Consider the following 24,419-nt stretch of genomic DNA (forward strand, 5'->3'; position numbering starts at 1 on the left):
AGTGGAATCTCAGACTTAGATACATACTGGTACCCTCCTGTTCTTAAATTGGAAAAGTTTTGTTAAGTGTTTTCCCAAAAAACATCTAAGTCAAATGGCAAGTTACCTCATTAGTTACTACTGAATAGGAAGTATATATCAACTAAAATATCTTGCAGTTTCTCCCTTATATGGTAAGATTTGAAAGAGAGACCATTAGTAAACCTTTTTCTATACACTCTTATAGTGGTTTATGCCATGGCAGAAATTTAGGAGAAATTTTCCTCTGATAGCATCAATTATAATCTCGAGGTAGTTGACACCTCTGACCCTGTTTTCACAATATCCAGTCAGACATCTCACTCTGTTATAATGAAATACCTCTCATTAAATTTTATTGTCATCCTATGTAACCGTAATATTTCATTAACTACTGTTAATAAGCTATTCCAAGATCCCTACGTAAATTGAGTTATATAGCAATGAAAATGACATTATAGAAAACATTGTCTGATGACTAGAGGACTCAAATTAAGTACATGTCCATTTTTTTTCCACCATTGCCAGTTTGGCTTTGATAGGACACAATCCTTATAAGACTTGGTGCCTCCATTCGCAAAATGAGATAGTACTAACTTGACAAAGTGTCATGAAAATGTATGTATGAAAAAGGAAATCCATATATGCCCTACAATTTAGATCACCACTACTATTAGGAAAATGTTAATTGACTTATTCTATACCCCTGCCTGGAGTCTGGACCCCAATTTGTATGGATTCTCACTATTCCTTTCCCCAATGTGCTTCCTTTGTAATGTTGAATGGAACGTGGTCTTTCATTCTCCTTGAAGTCACAGCAAATTGCATAATTAAATCCTGTGCAGTAGAGATGTAAGATTGTTTCCAGTTTATAGCTCCCTATAAACATCCTACTTAACATTCAACTGCCTGAATTATTTTTTAGATGATTGTTACTACCTGTATTCAAAACACCATTTTATCATTTAAAGGCAGTAGACAAGAGAAACAGAACAACTGTAGGTTCAATGACTCTATTTCCCCCTGAAATATATTTTTCATTATTTGGAATGTTTACTGATAAGTTCAATGAATAACTGACTTGTAAAAATAAACAGATATTCATTATACAGATGACAATCTCTATTCCATTCATAATCAGAGCTTGATGGGAATATATCTACTACCCCTCAAAAATGCACTAGTATATATCATTGATCAAGATGTGTTCTATATTCTAAGCAACCAAATATAGATCATTTCAATTTTCTGTCCTTATTTCAAATATCCTTTCCTCAAGTCTGATCCAGTTGGTGCCCCAATTTACAGATGTTTAATTAATGTATTATTTTAGTTAGTACAGAATAGAATAGTCAAAAAGAGCATAGGTTTGCTGTCAGAAAATTCCTGGCTCTCCATTGACTAGCTCTTTTATCTAATTTCCCTTAGCTTCAGCTTTCTCAACTGTAAAAATAGACTAGCAATAGCAAACTTGTACGGTGGTTGTGAGGATTAAATTGGGTAACAAATGGAAAGTCCCAAGCACTGTGTCTGCCTCACAGATGATGCTCAATAAATGGAAATTATTATTATAACTTCAAACCCTATAAAAAGATTGCAGACTGATTTTTTTCTAGGAACTTCAATCTACAAATTTTCATTTAATTACAGTATAGCAGCCATGTCTGTTTGGGTACAGATACATGGTAATGAATGCCATTTAATAAATCAGGTTTTGAAACTAATGCTATGGGGCATTAGAAAGTTATTCAAAATTTATTTAATAACCTATATATAGAGAATATGTATGAAAGAAGGCTATATAATGCTCTAAATTGAATAAATATAATTCTGAATGGTTTATTAGAACTGTGAAAATGAGTGAACTTCAAGAGCTCCTACAAAAAATACAGAAATTAATCACTACCACAAAACTGGTATCAACCAAGGGCAAGATTCTATAGAACCAGGCATGCCAGAAGGTTAAGTATGCTCTGGGTGAGGAATCAGGCCCTTTAGCAAACTAAAAGACATGTTCTTCCTCTGCTTCAGTCACTTAAACTAATTACCTAGAAATTACAGCCTGGGGTTAGGCCCTGTCCCATCTCATTAAGATTCCCTACCACTACACAGTATAAAGGATTAGAGAAAAGAAATAGTCACATGAATGAGAGGAACACTGAGAAAAACTATTGATGGTGCTTCCCTATATTCTTAGGGAATAAAGAAGGTTGCCTCTTACAGGTAGGGTTCACCAGAGGCATATATCCTTCACCACCAGATGATTTACTAAGGTTTGACATATACCAAGTCACCATAAATGGATGGCAAACTCAGGTTTTCCAAAGATCACTCACCTTCCCAATCATTGAAGAGGAGGAGAAATAAAATGGTAGCACATTAATCTCCCATACTTCCTATTCCTCTAAGTCCTCCTGAGGCATATTACAAGCCCAACTGCTTGTAGTTTGGAATTTTAAGAAAGTGATCTCTTAATTCTGACTATAATGTAACAGTAGATGATAAGCTTCTCTGAGTGTTTTTTCAATTCTCAGAGAAGATAAGCTTCCTGTAGAGGGTACCTAATCTCCCATTTGGTGGATAGTCAGCTTGTTTTATGCATCTAGGCCTTAAATGAAGAAAAAATAGTGGAGTTTTAGATTCAAACTGTTTTCTAATTTTCTTGATAATACTTAAAAAGCACTTAATTGCTCCAAACTATGTTTTAAAATCTGCTTCTCATAACCCAAGGATTCTGTAAAGGTGTTTTAAGAGCCCAGGAGATACGGGTAGCACTTGATGTTGTGACTGAGTTTCTCAGTCAACTAAAGCAGACCTCCTGTTAATCTTTTATGTAAAGAATTAAATGATAAATCATAGAAGTACTTATTTTATTATAATAAAATAATAAAAATGAGTTTGGATATCACTATTCTATCATCGTATACAAATTACATGCTGTGGAAAACTTACTAGAAGCCAGGAATTATAAAATCGATTACTACTATTCCCAGATATTCAAGCCATTCTTCTTTGGCGCCTTTAAAACCAAAGGAATGTCTGTTAAACTTATTTTTTTAATAAATTTATTTATTTTTGGCTGCGTTGGGTTTTCGTTGCTGTGTGCGGGCTTTCTCTAGTTGTGGCGAGTGGGGGTTTCTCTTTGTTGCGGTGCACAGCCTTCTCATTGCGGTGGCTTCTCTTGTTGCAGAGTACAGGCTCTAGGCATGCACGCTTCAGTAGTTGTGGCACACGGGCTCAGTAGTTGTGGCTCGCAGGCTCTAGAGCACAGGCTCAGTAGTTGTGGCCCATGGTCTTAGTTGCTCCATGGCACGTGGGATCTTCCCGGATCAGGGATCGAACCCATGTCCCCTGCATTGGCAGGCGCACTCTTAACCACTGTGCCACCAGGGAAGTCCTGTTAAACTTATTTACACTCATTAGAAAACCACAGTGGTGACTAAGGATTAACTCAATCTCAAAAAAGAATGTATTAATAGGGACATATTCAGTTCATTGTTTTTTATCATATGATATGGTAATGTACAACTTTGCGGCCGTGAGAAATGTAATAATCATGTTAGTTTCCAAAGGGAAAAGAGAGAAAAAGCTTCATGGGATGACAATGAAATAAGTTATAAAGGACTCACTATTCACTTCCATAGGCTAACTTAACCCTTCTGAATTCAGTGCAATCCTGAAGGCAGTGGTCTCCTCACTGTAGAAATCTAAATATAAATGGCTGTCCTCTATAGGAATGCATGTCAAATCTCAACAACAAAGTTCAAAAATGTCAACCTTGGAAAGTCCAGTAAGTCAGACTCATTGGCTTCAACTGTCCGAATAAACAGCTTAAACATTTTTCCTCAATAAAAGCAGATAAACTGTAGTTTGATGCCTACTCTTAACATGAAAAGATGTTAAATAAATGCCTATATCCAGTTGGCATCAATATAGTAAGGATCTGCCACACACCAATAAACAGCAGCTGCTGGTGATCACTGGGTCTTCTCAGTGAACTGAACCAGCACATGCAGGAGAATAAGCTCAATGAGAAATAGTAACAGAATGATAGCACTTTCATGACTTTCAAGAACTTGAGAATATTTATTTGGTACAAATCTGGTACCAAAAAAAATTATGTTCTACTTTGTATATATTTCTTGATATTTTGTTCTCAAATATGTTGGGAAATGGTTTGCATTATATGAAGAAAATACCTTGGAGTTCACTGTAATAACCAGCACAAAATTCAAATCAATTAAAGACTATATTAAAAGGACATAAACATTATGATTTCTGACTCCCACAAATGTACCTATAAGAAAGAATTTTAAGAGGCTCTGAAATACCCACAGTAATTTTATTGCTATGGTCTGATTTACTATGTTTTGTTTTACACTATAAGTACTATGTCAATGTATAAAATTTGACATGGTTGCTAAGGAACATTAATAATATTATTTATTATCATTATAGTTATTAATTAACATAATAAGTATTTATCATTGATAAAGAAACGATCTCTATATTGTACAGAATAATTATGGCCACAGCTAATAGGACAATTGTGCTAAAATCTCTTCACAATCAATGTCTGGAAGCAGCACAAAACTGAGAAGGTAAGATCTTGCAAATACATACCTGGAATGATGCTTGGAATTTAAACCTAAGTTCCCTAATAGGAGGACTATATTTTTTCTGGGTTTGCATGTCCTGACTTTAATTTTCAGAGAAAGGGGAACTGCTTTTGTTAAACTAGTAATCTGAAAACCTGTGTATATTCATAATCAATATGCAGTCCCATTCCTTGGCTGATTATCCTCCATGGATTCAAAAAGCAAGCCAACGCCTTCATTGGGTGAGATAATAAAACCCCTAGATCTCTTGAGTTTTCAAGAACGCAGGAAACTTAACACTTGCCTTACTAAGAATTTGAAGTTAATCCAAAAAAAAATGTCATCAGAGGTAGGGAACTATATTTCCTGCCAAAAGATGACACATGTCAGGTCTATGGATAGTATGTATGAGCCTTCCCATTCCTTTTTGTACCATATATGTAGATTCATCTAGTACACATTACTGTGCCTTCAGTGGTTTCATTGTCAGCTCCCATTTTCTGCTTTCTGCATTCATCCCTCTCCTGATTCAAAACCATCCCTTTAACACATCATTCCTAATTAGATGATTAGTGCTTGGAAGGGCAGGAGATAAGTCATTTGCATAATTTAATCATAAAAGAAGTTAAAGATACAGATTTTGCTGTTCGTTTGTACAATTATCTTCTTCAGCCTGGGGGGGCTGAGATATTAATGTGATTAAACAGTATTTCTGCAAACAGGCAACTGTGTGTCCTCTATTAAAGCAAGGCTGGAAGCAAATGAAAAATTAATTTTAGAAGACAATCAATTTTATCCTACATGACTGTAATAAATAACAGCCCATCTGCAGACAACTCATTAAGCCTTGGGAGGGTACATGTGTCACAAACTCTAAATGACACACAAGGCTGAATTTTCCACGAAAATAGAACTAGTAATAAATGGCCTACCAGCTGCCATATCAGCCTAGAAAGTCAACAGACAGGAATTTCCTAGAAAATGAAGTGCATACAGTGTCACAGTCAACCAGTTAATTTAGTTCTAGCAGCAAAAATTTCTGAAAACTGGTTCATTTTATTCTGAGATTTGCTCTTTTTCTTGTGTTCCGAATGTATGTGTGTGCTCACACATAGTAGTGTGATACCACTTTCACTAAGAAGAGCTAACATTTACTGAGCTCTTATTATGTGCTAAGCACTTTATGTACATGATCTCAATTAATCTTCTTAACCAGCCCAGAAGTTATGTGACTAATAGTATCCCCATTTTTAGATGAAAAAACTGAGGCTTAGGTGGTCATACATCTAGAAAGTGTTAGAACAAATGTGGCTGTCTGAGACAGAATAGTAATTCCCTAGGCTTTCATTGTTCAAGAGGAGCTGTCAATCAGAATCAGAAAAATATACCCCTTAGGTATAACAAAAAATTTCCTTAAAATATGAACATTTCCCTAAGTTAAATGCATTTAATTATAATAAATCATAGTTACACTGTCAAAGCAACAAACTGAAAACATTTTGAGTACTTACATCCATGTACTATATTAGGTGCTATGAATGATAAAACAACACATCAGACTGCTTGAAGTTGAGGAATTTGGAAGGTAGTTTTGGGAGGGAGAAAACATATACAGCTTAAAACAATTTATAAAATGAGAAGGAGGAGGAGGTGGAGAAGGGGAGGGGAAAGGGGAAGGAGAAGAAAGGCTATCTGCAGATCAAAGTTCAGAGAAGCAAGAGATCACTGCAGGTGATATAAGAAGTCCTCATAGAGGGAGCTAAGACTTCAGCTAGATCTTTAAAGATGGCTGTTTTCAACAAGACCTTGAGTATTTCTATACTGCAATTCTTCCTGGAAAGGAATCTCAACCTTAACATTTTCTGATTTCAGTTTTCTTAAGCAGTTTACATTACTTTAGTTCACTTCCATTCAGTTTGAACAAACCCGCCAAAGATCCATGCTTGCATAAAATATTTATTCGCAGTTCTAAACTCATCAAATTTGAAATACTGGGCAGGATGAGTAATCACTTGTTCCTTTACTTGGCTTTTGTGGAGTTGATATTAGGGTCCTAGTGCCTAAAATAGTTTTTCCACAACACTTTGCACAGCCTATCGTGATTAAGATAACCCAGTGTCTAGTGTACGCACATGTCTCTTTTCAGTGCTATATAAAGAAGGGAAACGAGATTTTTTTTAATCAACCCAACAGAGCTAAAATCAAATTTTAACAATGGATTTGCCTTTTTTTCCCTAAACAAGAGTCTTAAGAGCAGATGTTACTACATCTGGCTTCCCTTGCTCTTCTCCAGCTGCAGAAATTAAAACTCACTCAGAATCTGTGACACAATCTATTAGTTTGCAAATGCTGACCAAACCTTTCTTCCCAACCACTTTATTAATGTGCCAGGTGAATGGCTGGGCATGCCCCACCAGAAAAACTTTGTTTCCTAGGTAATTAGCAAGGAATTAAGACTGAGATCACCAACTTCTTGGCTTTTCTCTGCTATGATTTCACATGAGAACGTGATTTAAAGCTTAACTATTTCTTCATCATCAAATCTCCAAGGCCACAGAAATCCCAAAAGGAGTCAAAGAGCAGTGAGGAGAAGTAGTGACTACAGCAGGAACTGTTTAAGTAGATTCCATGTGAGGTTAATAATACATGAATCAGAACAGCAGGTGTTAAGTATATATATTGATTGGGTTTATGCCACTTTGAATACATTATGAACCATCTATAAGTAAAGAACCATGACTATTTCCTAGCTCTGGACCATGCCTAGCAGCTTTGTAGTACTCTGTTTATAAACTACCAATGTGTTGAAATGAAAGTAGGAGCCTAATGTACTCTTCATGAGTATATGACGTACTAATAAGATCAACAAACACACATCCTGGGACCAATAATGCTTCTGGTATAAAATCAGTTCATAATAAAATGAAGTACCTCATCTATTGTAAAATAATGTTAGTTACACATGAAATAAACCAAACATTATTTCAGTTATTTAGAAAATGTTATTTTTCTTCATATTCTTCAAGACGGCTGAACTGAAGCACAGCATGCCCATGGCAAAACAGGGATTATTAAGTAAATATTCAAATCTTCATAATATATTTAATGTGGATTATTTTTAAAGAATACATTTGTCAAGTTGATCTCCCTGAGTTCTTAATTCCGATAACTTTAATTTTAAAATTTCAGAAATTAAGTTAGTTTTTTTAACAAAGCAAACTCTAACAGCATTACTATATATACTACAAAATTTGAAACTCATCAAAACTCCTCTCTTAATCCTTAGGAATTTCAATGAACAATGTACACATAGATGAAATGACCAAAGTTCTAGCCTTTCCGTTTTTTTACCTCCTCTCGTCCAAAGATCTTGTTCTCTTTACTTCTGCCACTCATGCCCATGGCCATACCCTAAACCTTGTAATTAGCAATAACTTCAACTCCTCCATGTTCTTAATTTCAGGCATCCTACCCTCTAACTACCACTACTTCTTTCTGGTTCACTCCTTCTAGTACTCCAACTCCAAAAATCCTTTGACCTCTTCTTGGAACCTCCAATTCATTGATACCACCATCATTTCACTGTCTCTCACTTCCTTGAAATCCTCTTTTTTCCTTACCAGTTTAAAGTGTGTTGTCATTCATTGTAATCACTTTTTGCATGAACCCTCAACTCTCTTGCTCCCTCTGGCTTTGCTATACTCATATGACTTAGCAAAACCACAGTTCTTATTAAATCCAATTATTTGCATTCTTTGCATCAGGCTGATGCAGCTTTACATGGTGGAATTAAAACACACAGCCATAGTGACCATTCTGAATTATGACCAAAAACCTCAATGGTCATTTAACGTTGCCTGGCAATCATACTAAACTTTAAGTAGTTTACTCTCCTACTCATAAAGATGGCTATTTTACATTTTCTCTTTCTCCTCAAATCTCCAAAACCTCCTTTCCAATCCTCATTCTTAACTAATGACTTGTTTCCCACTTCACTGAGCAAATTGAAACAATCAGAAGAGGACTCCCATGGAGTCCCAATACCGGTGCAACCAGAATCTCCACCATCTGTTAATGGAAATGCACTAACCTTGCTCCTACCTAAAGCCAATGCCTCTGCTTGTGCACTAGATCCTATCTGCTATCTCCTATTCAAGAATATCACTTCAGCAATACTCCTCTCTTTCATACAACATCATTTTTTAAAATTTCTACTGGATTATTCCTAATAGCACATGGTATAACCTCTTGATCCATTCCCCCCTACTCTCAATTTACTCCCTCCCACCTCCAGTTGTTTGCTCTCTTTGCAGCAAATCCCTGGAAAGAGTTGTCTATAATTCATCTCCTCCTAATAATCTCTCTTAAACATGTCACTCAGACTTTTCATTCTTATTATCCTGCCAAAATTACTCTCATAAAGCTCACCAATGACTGCAATTGCCATATCCAATGGCCAATGTTCAGTCCTCATGGTTTTTGGCTTATTAGCAGCATTTGATATAGTTGATCACTGCCTCCTTTTTGATACATTTTCTGTGCTTAGCTTTTGGGACACCATTCTCTCTTGGTTTTCCTCCTACCTCCTTGCATGTTCCTTCTAAGGCTTTTGTTGATTCCTCCTCTTTTCTCTATTCTCTTTATGTTGGTGAGACCCAGAACTCAGTCCTTGAAACTCTCCTTTTTTCTATTTACAGTCACTCCTGTCCAAAATTTATATTTCCTGTTCAGGTATTTCTTCCAAACACCAGACTTACATCCAATGACTACATCTTTGCTGAAAAGGCTAAAATATATCTAAAAACTAACACGTATAACACTGAACTCCTGAACTTTCTCCCCAAACCTGCTCCACCTACAGCCTTCCCCTTCACAAATGATGGAAAATTCATCCTTCCAGTTGCTCAGACCAAAATTTTGGAGTTTTCTATGACTCTTTTCTTTCTCTCATACTCAGTATCTAGTCCATCAGCAAGTTCTATGGGTTTTATTTTCAAAACTCACCCAGAATCTGACCAATTCTTACTATCTCTACTCTACCACAATGGTCTAAACCACCACCATCTCTTTCCTTGTTCACTGCAGTAACATCCTAACTGCTTCTAACCTTGCCCCACTTGAAGCCTATTCTCAACTTAGCAGCCAGAGTGATCCTTTAGAAACCTAGGTCAAATCATGTGATAGCTTTGCTCAAAACTCTGCAGTGACTCCCCATTTCATAAGTCCTCAAAATGTCCTAAAAGGCCCTATATGACCCCCCAACATTACCACTGTGATCTTGTTCCTACTACTCTTCCCCTAGAACCATTATAAGTTTCATATAACTATGGATGATGCTGATTTAGCATTGAGTGAAAAAAGTCTATATGAGATTAAGTGACCCCCAGAAGTATCATGTTGTAAAGTGATCAGCCATCTGTTTATGAAAAATTTAGAAATTTCACAACAAAATTACAAAAATAGACTAAGGATTAGATTAAATGAGCTAATGTATATGAAAGTACTATATAAACTATAAACCAGTATATACATGTAAAGTTTTTTGTTTGTTTGTTTGTTTGTTTTTTTCAGTACGCGGGTCTCTCACTGTTGTGGCCTCTCCCCGTTGCGGAGCACAGGCTCCGGACGCGCAGGCTCAGCGGCCATGGCTCACGGGCCCAGCCGCTCCGCAGCATGTGGGATCTTCCCGGACCGGGACACGAACCCGTGTCCCCTGCATCGGCAGGCGGACTCTCAACCACTGCACCACCAGGGAAGCCCTACATGTAAAGGTTTTTACTATTACACCTAGCTAATAATTTTAAACTTCCAGATATATTTTCAGGCAGAAGGCATGAAGGAAATATTTAAACTTTACTGTACTTATTAAATACAAAAATGACAAAAATGTCACTTTGATGTTCTTTAATTCAAATTTTAATGTTCATTAAACAATCTTGAAGGCAGTGGTTCAAATTACTCCCTAAAATGCAAACTTAGTTACTATTGAATACAATAAAAACTTCACACACATACCCAAAGGCAAAATGTAACCCTTTTTAAAACATTCATACTCAACATGTGTTTCAAAAATGTGCTACTACAGCAAGCTAGAATCAGGCTAACAGACCAGTAATAGTAAGGCAACTTACAGAAGAAGTATAAATGGACACTGCATAAAATATTTTAGAAATTAATGTAACATTTACTAGTGTAGTAAAGGAATATTATTTTAGTGACAACACATATGCAAATGTTCTATTATGGTTTCAAATGCTACCATCTCACCGCAAATGGAATAACATTTTGCCTTTAGTGTTTTTATCTTTACTTATAGCTAATATTTTTTATCCTTTCTGTTCCTGCTCATGAATCTGCTTAAACTAACCACTAAAATAAAATGAATGCCATTAAAAGAGATCATTCAACAGCGCTATGGAAAGGACTTCATCAGTCCACATTATGCTGCCTTCCTCTAATCTATCATCTAGTTCCTAGTCCATTCAATATTTCCATGAGAAATATTTTCTCATCAAGTTTTCTTCATCCTTATTTAGCTTCATTCCGTTGTCCATGCACAAATGGAGCTACATCAACGCTAACATGACCCAAATTAGAGTCCGCCTATCTTTAAAATCAAGAGCCTTCCTAATTGGACAGAAAACTTTAAATTATTGAGCTCCACTGCCCCTTCTTTGATGGGCACTTTTACATTTTTCCCACTAATACAGAAAAAGATCTAAAAAGCGGAATTTCTTGAGTTGTATTTACATTTAAAAACTGAGAGTCCCTGGGGGGGAACAAAACAATACACAGAAGAGCAGTCATTCAATTCAATGGGACTAAACTGCAAAGAATAAGAAAAGCTTTAGACTGGCAGAATGGGGATTATGTAAACATCATACAACCTGATGAAAAAGAACATGCCCCTAAAATAGCAAAAACCTGTCAGTCTTCTAGTATGACGAGGACCAATCCAAAACAACTGGAAGTGCAAGAAAGCAGCTATGCCAAGTGTACTTGCATCAGTTAAGCTCTGAAGCAGTTACTACCTTCTTCAGAGATCACAAGGTTCAACATGTGCCCATCGTCAAAATGCCCACTCTTGCAGGACATGATCAGCATCAAGACTATAATGTTCCATGTTTTAAACTGCAAGTGGAATATCGATTAAGTATCCCAATCATAAACACTTCACAAAAATCTGATTTAGTGCTATACTTATCAATGTGTTTTAACCCAAAAGCCATGATTCCTCTGATGTGAACGAATGTTTATTTAACTTATGGAAGATGGTTATTTAGGGGTCCTAAGCACAGGAAAGCATGTTAAAGTCAACAACTGGACTCATGCAGTTTGCCAGGTTTTGATCTGCTAATAGCTATAATGAGTACTGTATCCATTAAGTGGATAAGTCTTTCCATAGACAACATAAGAATAAATTCAAGCAAAATATACTAATTTAGTTAAGCGCTAACTAACATGATCCAGTACACAGTTGTTAGCTATGACAAATAAGCTCTATGTCTGCTTATGCTTTGTTCACTTCAGATGTTTTCTACACGAAGCATTTAATTTCAGATTTAGTTCAACCTTACCATGTTTCTTGGCTATCTCTCCTTCCCACCAGTGCATATTTATAAAATGTAAATACAATTTAATAGTAGAATAAAGTAAGCAAAATATATTTAGACAGGTAAAGGTACCATAAACATTTTATAATGTACTGCAAAGCCCAATTAATGTTATTTTAATTTTCCACGATTTTACTATTCCTTGCATTAATGTAGGTTAGCTGAGAGTTAACCATGTAACAGTAAAACTCTACCTAGGTAATCTGGAGATGAAACAAAAAAGAATTTGGATAGTTCTTAAGATCACTACTCTCCCCTTGAAAAGTAGCCTTGTACAAACTAATAGCAGGAACTTATTTAACATTTGTTCAAATGAAGTGACAAATGGGGTGAATTGGAAATATACAATATATACATATTATATATACGTATATACACACGATACACGTGTGTGTGTGTGTGTGTGTGTGTGTGTGTGTGTGTGTTCAAACTGAATATTCTAACTGGCTTATAAAATGAGACCAAAAATTTGTGTTCAATGCATAAAATGTACTACGCAGTAAATTTCTTTGTATGAATGAATTCCCCTTTTGTCTTCCTCAAATAAAAACCTAAATAGTACTCATAAACCTTTTTACAAAATACATTTAGAAGTTTAGCAGATCATATTCTATTTTCAAGGCAGCAAATTTAACATTAACATTAAACATTTAATTATACATGTTTACAAGTAATCTTATTTTCCAGAGTTATTTATGTTTAAATGTAATACATGTAAGGGTCAATGTATTCTGAACAAATAAAAACAAATAACTTTTTATCATCTGTGTTTTAATTTTTGACACATAATATTGTACAGCACTATAACCAAAGCATATCAAGCTTGAGGATCTATTTAAAACTCGAAAATAAATGAAAGCAAGCTTTTTTACATGGGGAAAAAACAAATGTTTTTCTAATCCATAGTTGCACATTCTACTACAAAAGCATATGTCTCATAGAATGACTAATTTTATCAATTTTTAAGGACTCATATCCCTTGCAACAAATATATGTCAGAGAAAAGATATTAAAGTCAATTAACTACAGCCATTCTTAAGTGGAAATACCTGTTTTATTCCAAGCTCCTCTTTATTTATAACCTAGTAATTCCCTACATTCATAAAACTAAAATATTTTATATATCAATAACTGACTATTTTTAGTTGGACCTTTCTGGTATAATTCTAAAGACTAAAAAAATCTAGTGTTTACTGATATAACATATGAGGCAGATATGAGAAAGGAAATTTAAGAATTATTCAACACTGGATAAGGCAAAAATTTGTAATCTCAAAGATTTCACAATTTAACAGATATAAAAGGGGTATATAAAATATAAAATATATAAAATATAAAAGCTAAAGACAGCATGATTCTAGAATGTAAGCTCCATGAGAGAAGAGACTGCTTTGTTCACTCTCTTCACCCAGAACAAACACTGCCTGGCACCACAGAATATACTCTATACACACACACGCATGCACACACACACACACACAATTATGACAAATCTAATCATGAGAGATCAAAATTATTGTGAAGAAGTTTTTGTATTTAAATTCTAATAATTAAGTGGATAGAATGAATTTTCCAAAAGTTTACAGATTAAAGACAATATTGCAATGAAGATACTCACTAGGGTATAACTTAGTCCTCCAGAGAACTATTTCAGGTGAGCTCCTCTTGAGTTTTTCTAATTAAACTTGCTTGGATTGAATTCAAGAGGGGAACCATATCATAAAGCATCTCACCCTATTGTCTGTAGTATTATATAGAGCAAGTCTTCAGTGCCTGAATGTTTATTATCCTTTCAGAAGGATCAAGGCCTAACATATATATATAATAACATTTTATGGATGGTCACATTAAAATTTTTATATCATTTCTGTGAATTTGGTGTGCTTTAATATGGCATTAAACTCAACTTTCTTAAAATAGGTACTGTGTAAATAGCACCTATGTATCCTACTATCAAAATCCATTAAGAGATAGTATAGTCTTACATGATAATTAAGTATGCATTTTAAAAACTGTTTTTACTTCAATAAAGCAGGGAGTCTCACAACTGATACATAATGTAGATAATGCATTAACAAATATAATAATAAAATAAATTTATCCAAATATTGTTTCTGATGATATTAGTATACTTCTTAGGCAAACAATTGAGAGACAGACTTCTTCCAAAATAACTAAAAGCTCAGAATCTAACATATTGCTGTAAGCTATAATGGTTATAACTGTTAATCCAATACACCTTTTATACAAACCCATAAACACATGAGTGGAAAAACAGCACAGATGTTCATCTCTAATGCAATTTCCATTCAATTTCCTAAGTGCGGTCCCTGTGTGCAAACTAGCTTAACATTATGTTTAGCTTGCAAATTCTTTTAATAAATAATGAATGCAATAAAACTAGGAGATCAATGGCAAGCTGAGAAATCTTAAAAAAAAAAAGCCTTTTGTGTTCAGGCTGTTGCCCATTTCAAACTTTAATCCAGAGACAGATCAATATTACTTTTTTCTTTTTAACCCATCACATAAATAGTAGATAGACTAAATGTAGCCTAAATGCTGTTAGCAGCTAGCAGTTGTCAACAACCTGATAAGATCATTGGACACAATCGCAACTGAATGTTTTATACCTTAACATACACACTACATTATACACTATTAACCTATTTAAAAATAAAAAGGTTATAGAGCAGTAAAAATACTGTGGTTCATTATTTTTTAAACTTTCCTGTACTATATATTTTTCCAGTAGTATAATCACAAAGTTTTCACCACTATTTGCTCTAATAAACTAAATAATTGTAATGGGTCAAAATAGTACATGCGTAAGAATAGTTTCAACCTTAGGGGTCCTAGATGAAAGGAAATGTTACTCTTCAAAATTAATTACACCGGAAAGAACTAAGCTATTCCTTTAAATGGAGGGGAATACTTCATGCAAATTTGTGTTGCAATTGGATGTGTCTTGAGATTATCCAAGAAAAAAGTAAATCATTATACTTAAGTATTTCTCTTTCTATTCACAAACTGTAGATAGAAGGAAGGAGAACCCTCTTCTCACTAACTCATTTTCCATAAACGTGCATTCACTGTTTGAAAAGAGATCAAGTCAACTGCCTGGTTTAGTGCTGACATCAAGTAGTATAAATCTAAATAGCTGAGAATCATTTTATGGTAGTAGGTTTGTTTTATTTATTAATTTTTGCCTATTAATAATATTAGAACATCTCCTATGGATTTTCACTAAAAAAATATCAAGAAGTCATTTTCTTTAAAGATACATTTCACTTAAACATTCTAATTTCATATAATAGATTTTGATAGCTTTATATGTATATTTGTGAAAATTTTATGGCATGATTACAAATGGTTTTATAATGGAATTAAAATTTTAGGATGAGTGTCTTTTTATAATTGTATATTTTACATAACTACTTCTTAGCTTTTTTTAAAGCACAGCAATTTGTGCAAATAATTCTGATGAGAGGAATAAATGTGTGTTTGTGTCCATGATTGTATTCATTTAACAAATGTGAATTAGGTGCCTAATATGTATACAATATCAGGCTTACTAAAGTTTTACAGTGAACATTACTGAAGTTAAAGATAACTCCTCAGAAGTTATTATTACAAATCCAAGGTTTTGTTTTATGTGAAAAATTCAGTTTTATTTTAGGGATATCATTACAGGTAGCGATAAATATATGTTTGCTCTTTAGCTATATTATATCCAATTTTGCACAAAACAATGTATATTACATCTTATAATCACATTCTCAGTAGAATAATTTCACCAATTCTAATATATAAATTTATCTTTAAAGAAGGATGTGGCAAGATCTCACCATGAAGACATTCCCATGCTTTAAGCAAAATTTGAAAAAAAAAAGTTAACTCTTGTCCATAACTTACTGAACTTCATTAGAAACTTATTTTTAAACTATACTGTAGATCATAGCATGCATCTTAAGCTTCCAAGATTAGCCTAACACTGGAGATAAAAATGTCCTGAAGAATTTGAGACCTCAACGGTATCAGTTAACAATGTTTCCTCTTTTCCTATTCTAATAAAGCTAACAGTAAAATTATGATGAAAGAATACTGTAAAGGCCTGCAGAGAGGAACTACCTCTGAAAGCTGATTTTTAAAAATATATATTCTCCAGAAAGTTAAACAAGAGAAAAACTGAATATCTTTTTTAAAATCTGTATTTTCAAACATCAGAGATTAACTAAAAAGTTATAACACTGATAACATTAAACTCAAAATACTTCACAACAATTAACAGAATTGTTTCTCTCCAAAAACCAAGGCAATGATGCCATGGATGAAATGAAACAAAGTATGATAGTGATGATATTTAATGCAGGTAGGTAATAAATTTCACTAGAGTTATAGAAGTTCCTTTTGGAATGCATATGTTTTTCTATAGTCTAAGAAATTAAATTATAAAAGTAGCACTTACTGTTATATTGAATGATTTGTAATTTACAAATAATTACCCAAAATATAAATAGCTGAGACATACTAAAATGAAATAAACTTTTCTAAGATTTTCAGCACTGCAAAGTGAGGAAATGATAAATACACAATGCACAGGCTGTCTCCTTCTTACTAAAAAGAAATATTAAATCCTGAAGGAGTTCTAAATCCCTTGGTAAGAGTATATTGCAGCTGCATTAAGCCAACAAGAAGCTTATTAGTAAGGATTTAAAAACTAACACCCTTCTGTAATCAATTTGGATACAGCATTATTCTATTTATAGTGACACTTTCAATGTGTCCCAATCATATATTACTAATTCTCATTTTTCCTACCATGATTACATATTAATGTGGAGGCACTATTAAGCAGCTACACTATATTTAGCTTTTAAGATACTGATTTCCACCATTTTGGAAGAGTTAACGTAGCATGAAAATTAACAATCTTTCCCATGAAGAAACTTATGATTGGTTCGTTATTTTTCTCTGATTCCTAAATAAAATAAAATAAATTTAGTTGTTCTAGCAGAAAATGTAAAAAAGGATGCAGCCACTTTAAAAGCTTCAATCTCTTTGACATTGTTGGCAGTGTATGGGAACATTAATGCATCTGTCATGATAACAAGCTAAGAATAACATCTAGACATCAAACCGAGCAGAGAATCCATCTGAAGTGATTCATTCAGATCTGTCTCATTGATTTATTAAACACAGGGCAACATCTGCAGCCTCACAGAGCCGCTTGGTGAAATTAATGCAAGATCAATTCAAATGGAAAAAAGTGTAAAAGAGATAAATCAAAACACAATTTGCATGCAGTTCCACAATCAGGCTTATTGGGTGCAAATGCTCGATTTCCCTTCCAAAGCAAATGTGTTTAAATGTTGTTTTATCTTTTTAAAATTGTGTGATCTGAAGTGACAGTGAAGAGTTTTGCAGGTTGAGATGGTGAAAGGGAAGAAAAGGAGGAAAAAAATGCTACCAAAGACCTTTTGAATATGCAACAAGAATATCATTAATACCTAATTGTTTTCCTTTTGGGGAAAGGTTTGATGTCCTTTCTCTGAAAACATGATCTTTTCAGTTTTTGTCAATTAGGGCAGTTTTAATGTATATTTGAGATGTATAGAGTGGATATATCTAAATCATTTGTTTCTTGAAATGCACCAGATAAAGTGCCACTGGAGATATAGACTGCCAACTGAAATATAATATATTATGATTAGGATTTCTCACAATTACATTTGCCAGCTGGAAGCACTTTTAAAACATCTAGAGATTTCATTAAGACAAAATAAGTTTACTTAAGAAAGCAGCAAACAATTCAGACTTGATATTTTATACAGTTATTTGGGGTTTCCTGTATGAAACCATCTAAAACATCAATGTCTGAAGACCATCACTTCTTAATTATTTATTGGCATTCATGTACTATACACTGAGGTTAATATCATATATAAATATCCAAAGATATTCTCCATCATACCATGCATCATTTATTTAATATAATATCCCTCACCCAATAATGAGTGTTTGGGACAAATATGAAATCCAGCTAAAGTATTAGATAAATACAAATATTGTTGGTTATACACAAGTGTGCATTTAAAATGAATGTACACGTGGAGGTTCTGTGCACTGGCACATGACTAGATTGCTTTAATTATAATCTTGACATCATTCTCTAATAAAAGACAGTGCATTGTTGACTATGTGACTACTTTTAACAGACATGACTATCCCCTCATTATCCCATGAATTTAAATGTCTGCATTTACTGCCCAGATTAATTTCTAAAACCTTTTATCATTTCCGAAAATGTAAGTCATACAAAATATTAGCCCAGGAAAGTGATGCAAGTTCTTCAAAAATTTGATTTTGTTTAACTTTACTATGAATGAAAATATCAATTTTCAAAGTAAATTGTTATTCTTTATGGATTATGAACTATATTCAAGTGTGAATACAAAGCCAAACTCATTGAATGCTTAAAATAATCATATTTCTAGTACTTGAAAGCAGTAGTTTTAAATTGTTGTAAAAGTCAGTATAAGTCACATAAAGTTATTCTAATGTGGAAGCCCATTTATGTTCTGTTCACACAGTCAAAATAACAATAAACCACAACTGGACCATTTAAATTTTTACTTAAAAAAATGAACTTTATTAATTTGAATATATGTTGAATCATGTCTCTAAATGCATTAAAATGTTTTCTTAATCATACATTCTAGTTTCTTTAAGCATCCATTTAACTATATGTAAATGACTGAATAACATTTAATCAGCTGGTCCTCAAATGAAATTAAATGCTGATCATGAAATCTGACAATGTAACTCTTATATAGATAGGTAGATAAAGAGAGATAACACTATAATGTATTGGCTGATTTTTCACATTTACTGAATACCAATTTTTAATTTAATATTTTACTGTCACATTAAACTTTGAAGAATTTAGTAAAGAAAATCCATTGCATAAGAGTGAGATTTTTAGACATTTGTTTTCTGACCTGCCTGCACTCTCTGATATTAAAACTCCAAGTTCTCTTGGACAAGAATTAGAAAAAATAATCATGGTGCTTTATCTGCAAAAACAAAGATCTAAAACAAGGTAACAATTTTTCCTATTTGGTTTGGGTCTTTTTATCATTTCTTAATAACCATCAAAATAATCTTCTTTACAATTAATTTCTGAAGCTAAAGGGCATCAAGGAAAAGTACTTATATAGCCCTCTGCAACTGCAGTGATGTAAAGCTTGACTTATTTAATAGAACAATGAATAGTCAAGAGTTTTAGTCTTTCTATTCTCTAGTAACTGAGGCAGGTATTATTTTCCAACTTCTTTTCTGGGAAGACAACTTTGAATATTTTGATAATTAGCTAATAAAAGTATTTAATGTAAGAAACTGAATTCTTTTTGTGGCTTTCAGTACTGTCAAAGAAACGATTATATATGTATTTTACTCATTCATTTTTCTTCAGTGTGCATTAATAAAAACATGCCCTGAGCTAAATCAAAGTGCCACTTAGTGGCAATACCTTAAGATCTTTGAAAACGACCAATTTGAAAATGGTCTATTTTGTGTGTTCTGGAATAGTGTAGGAAGCATTCCAAATTAAAATACCCTAAATCAGGACTTATACTCTTCCCCAGTTATCTGACAGAGAGGGGGAGAAATGTTTGTTATGTAGGAAAAGAAAATTGCCAATGACACCATTACAAATAGGCCTTCCATTCTACAATACACTATGGAAATTTATCCATCAGGACATGAAGATGAATCTCTTTTCTCAAATAAGAATAGTATGTAGGAGTTTCCACTCGGACTTTTTCCTTGCACTTTTCCCCCTTTTAACTTAAAGTGCTAGGAAGTCACGAATCCTAAAAGACAATCCTCTTTAGCCAAGTCTCCAATGGTACATCGCTCATCTCCTTTGGGCATCTCTATAACCTCTTCTGATCCATCTTTCACTCCCTCTCATGGCATCATTCAGCTCATATCCTACATCTCTTTTCTCTTACTGGCTCTGTGTCTCATCTACCTTATTTTGTCTCTCTTGGGTCTCATTCCTATTTACAGCCCTCACCTTTCTTTTCACTGAACAGAAAAGTCATAGAAATAATGTTTACTTAAATACTAATTTACAATTTTATAAAATCATTCAGATGTTGGGAATGATTTAAAGTACACGTATCTGTAAATAATGTTACCTCAAGTCATAAGACATTCATTACAAGCATTATCATATTTTGTAGTTTTTAACTATGTGATGATGAGGGCATTTTGCAACAAAATTTGGTAATGTTAATTCGTTTTTTTCCAGAAATTGTGAGGGTTTGTTTACTATCTAGAAACTTCAATATAGATGTTTCTAGTAGTTTTCTTCATCTTTATTTATAGATTGAATTCATAGAATATATTTCATAAATTTTTACAATTTTATATTGCAACACTTGTAACACAATTATAGAAAATGCATGCAGTAAATAAATACAAAGAAAAAAACACCATAGGAAGCACATGCATCATATCTCAAATATATTTCTTCTTACATTTTTAAGATTTCTCTATCACCTTTATATGTGCACATGCACAAAAGCAATCTAAACTCCAAAAAAAGTTGGCATTGTAAATGCTGTGATAAGGATTAAATAAAACTTAACTGAATAAAAATAATAACCTAAAAACACATCATATAACAGGGTCCAAAAATAGTATAAGAACACTTGCCTCTGGATACAGAGAAATTTATCATTTTTTCCTTCAGTAAGTAGCTCTAATAAAAATTAAAGTTTCTATTTACAGAGGAAAGCATCAAAATCACATTAAAATACTAATCTTTTTTTTAAATGAAAGTCATAGATTTTGCTCAAGGGTGTGTAAATTAATTATTAAAGAAGGTAGAATTTCCTATGTGTAATCATTGTTCTTCTTTAAGAGTGGGCATTTGTAAGAGAGAGAGGAGGGAAGGGGGAAAGGAGGAGAAGGAGGAGAAAAAGAAGATAAAGAGGGAGGAGGAGGAGGAGGAGAGAAGATAGGTTTTCAGGTCTGCGATTGTTTAAATCTTTTCAAATGACAACAAATAAACTAGATGGCCCTCATCTGAAGTCCCTGGTAACCCTCTGAGTTTGTGTATTAGTAGAGTGCTTTGTGGTCAAAATAAAATTTCCTTTCTTCTCTTAAAACCTGTATTTGCTTATTTTATTGAGGGAGCAGTTATCCTTTGTGTTTTAAGGCCATCCATCTTCCTTAAGAAAATGTGATCTAATAAACCAGGTTTTTAAGCCCCAGATATGAATCAGGTAAGAGTTCTCATATGAACAGGTTTCTGTTTAATTGCTAGAACACAGGAGAACACTGCTCAAAGGGAAAAAAAGAAAAACAAAAGGTTCCCTTGTAAGTTCTGTACCATTATCTGATTGTAGCAGTCAGCAACAGTTTGTCTACAAGTTGCCAGTATACTTCAACTATACATAGTAATTTGGATTTTACAACAGATGTGACAACTGAGTTAGTTTTGGTTCATAAACCCAGAGATCTTATGATCTAAAGTTGCATTGTAAGAAAGTCTACCTCTGCAGAAGTTTTCTGCAAAATGATCAACAGCAGTGCTATTTTACAACGAAACCCTTTGCCCCCTTTAGCCTGGTGATGGTGGTTTGGCTTGTATGTTAATCACATCTGCCAAATGTGTACTTAGGATCCTAACAGATATTAACAGACTGCAGATGGAATAAATACTAAGAAGACTAATTTACAGGTCTTTAAAAAAATCAAATAATCTTGAATATAGTTTACTTTTCTATTTTTAAAAAACTCAGAAACATTGAATAAAATTTGCTTATGGACATATGCAAATGGCTATTTTTCTATAATGTACTTCTAAGCTGTGATATGAAGGAGGTACACTTACAACCAGAGAAGCTGGCCATCATCATTTATGGAATCCTCTCTCTGGGGGAATGGGATCCTTCCAACTGTTTGCCTGGGGGGAAGAGCTGAAAGCATCCTCTCTGGAAAACCTGCCAACTTTTACTCCGACCCCCAACCCGGTCCCAGCCCCAGCGTTCATGCCCCACATTGCCCTCTGCAGATGACCCAAAGGGACGATCCCAGGAAAGTGACATCTGTCATCATTCTTTAAAAAAAAAAGGCTCCATCGACTTTCCTGTATCGTGTACGGGGAAGCTTTGCGCAGCAGGCGTGAGCACTTGTCCTCACGCTCTCTCTCTCTCTCTGTCTGTCTCTCTCTCACACACACACCCAGACACACACACACCATCACCATCACCACCACCACACACCAACGCACTCTCACAACAAACACACAGGATGGGGAACGAATCACCCTCTGGGATGGATTCTAGACTTCCGACCCTCTGCATCCCCCAAATGCTGTGTTCTGGATTGCCAGCTTAGGAGCCCAGTTTACAGCTCAGCCAGCCCACTCATCCAGAAAGCCCTTGGTGTCCGTGTTCAGGAGAAAAACCTATCCGACCCATACGGCCACAAAAGAGCAGGAAAGAAAACCAAATAGAGAAATTAACAAATAACCACAAGCAGCCAGAAAGCCATGCAAGATATGGGAGAAAGGCTGGAAACTTTCAGTACAGGACCGCAAACGGAAGTTTGTGCGGGATTTTCTTAGACCCAAGCCCTGCCACTGAGCTCAGACTAGAAAGGACAGGCAATTAATGAGTCCTTCCAGTCCTCTTTCCCCACCGTCTTACACCGTAAAGAGTACAGCAAGCTAGTTAAGACTCACTCTCTACAAAGTTGGATGAGAATGAGACATGCAGAAGAGGGCAAAGGGGGAAGAGCGAGCCAATAAACGAGTATCTCACCTGGCATTGGTGCAATCGGTGAACAAAGTTTCAAAGTCTTTCCTGGTGATGAGTTTGCAGCGGTTGACCCCGGGCTGGATGGCCCCCAGCCCGCGGAGGATCCGGACCTGCTCGACAGTACACACCACCGGAGATATGTCCAGTCTCTTCAGCTTGGTGTACACTGTATGCAACCCTCCCACCAGGTGCTTGAGAAAGAGATCAAAGACTTGCGGCAGGCAGATCAGTTCCTGGCCGTCCAACAGGAACGAAGCTACCTTCACCCCATGCATGTCGACCATCCTGCACTCGTTGGTGTTGGTGTTGCCGCTGCCTCCGCTGGCACTACCGACCCCGCCAGCCCCCGCGCTGCCGCTGTGGTTATTAGCCATGAAACTGTTGATCATATTGGGGGTGAGACGAGGAGGCTCTCCAGGAGTCGAGTACAGGGGTTCGGCCCGAAATAAGCCCCCCGCGACGCCTGTGCCGCTGGAAGTTGCAGAGATCACCGGAGGTGCGGAGACGGCCATGGTCATTCAGTCTCAAATCGTTGGTCTTCAGGCCTTCGCTCTCTTGCCCTGTCTCTTCTAGGTCTCCTCCTACTCTCTCCCTCACTCTCTCGCTCTCTCTCTGGCGCGCTTTCGCTTGCTCCCAACTGTTTGCAATTCTACAGTAGCTAGGCTCACGCTCACCCACCACCCAGCAAACCGTAAGCGGCCCAGACCAGTGGCGGCCCGAAACCCCACCCCCACCACACCCCCTCCCGAGACTGGCAGCGCCCCCCAGCCAATGGGTCCCAACCCCTCGGCTCCCGAGCGCGCCGAATGGCTGCCGCCCACGAAGAGGTGGAGACTCCTGGCCTGCCTCCCGACTACCTGAGGCAGTTCAGGGCCAGCGGGTGAATGGGGATGGAGCCCGAGAAGGGGGCGGTGTGGTGCTTCTGCTTCATGCCTAGCAGTCTGACGAGAGAACGTCCAGTTATTACGCAGAGCTCTCAAAGTGGCCTAGGATACGAACTCCTCCCCTCCGCGCCCCAAGAGTGTCGAGGTGGGAACACAAAGGGGGATTCCAGACTGTGCCTCGCCCCAATCTGCTGCCACCCCGCACCCGGGTTCAGTCGAGGAAAGAGAGGTGGCAGCTCCAATTCCATTTGCACATTGCTCCCAAACTCTGCGGGAGCTAAGAAATGGCTTCGCCTAGCTTCCAAGAGGATGAGTCCAGTGAGTTCAGAAGTAAACAGTCAGCCTTTCTCCAGCCCATCTAGCGCGCTTGGTGTAAGTTCTCCCACATTCAGTGCACAGAGGAACTAGCGTCCAATATCGCACTCAAATCACAGTCGCGGGTTGCTAACCCGCTCCTATGCACTGACAATCAGC

At 35.7% G+C, this 24,419-nt stretch overlaps 1 protein-coding gene across 1 annotated transcript in view; it reads right to left on the reverse strand.

The window, feature by feature from the left end:
• The window catches only part of DACH2 (dachshund family transcription factor 2), a 638,219-nt gene extending 614,646 nt beyond the window's left edge, over nt 1-23,573 (reverse strand). The window contains exon 1 of the mRNA XM_060137515.1: nt 23,065-23,573. Coding sequence (XP_059993498.1) covers nt 23,065-23,573 — 509 coding nt within the window. The remainder of the gene's footprint in view (nt 1-23,064) is intronic.
• Between the last annotated feature and the right edge of the window lie 846 nt (nt 23,574-24,419).

The sequence above is a fragment of the Lagenorhynchus albirostris genome, chromosome X (assembly GCF_949774975.1).
Source record: "Lagenorhynchus albirostris chromosome X, mLagAlb1.1, whole genome shotgun sequence".
NCBI classification, from domain to species: Eukaryota; Metazoa; Chordata; class Mammalia; order Artiodactyla; family Delphinidae; genus Lagenorhynchus; species Lagenorhynchus albirostris.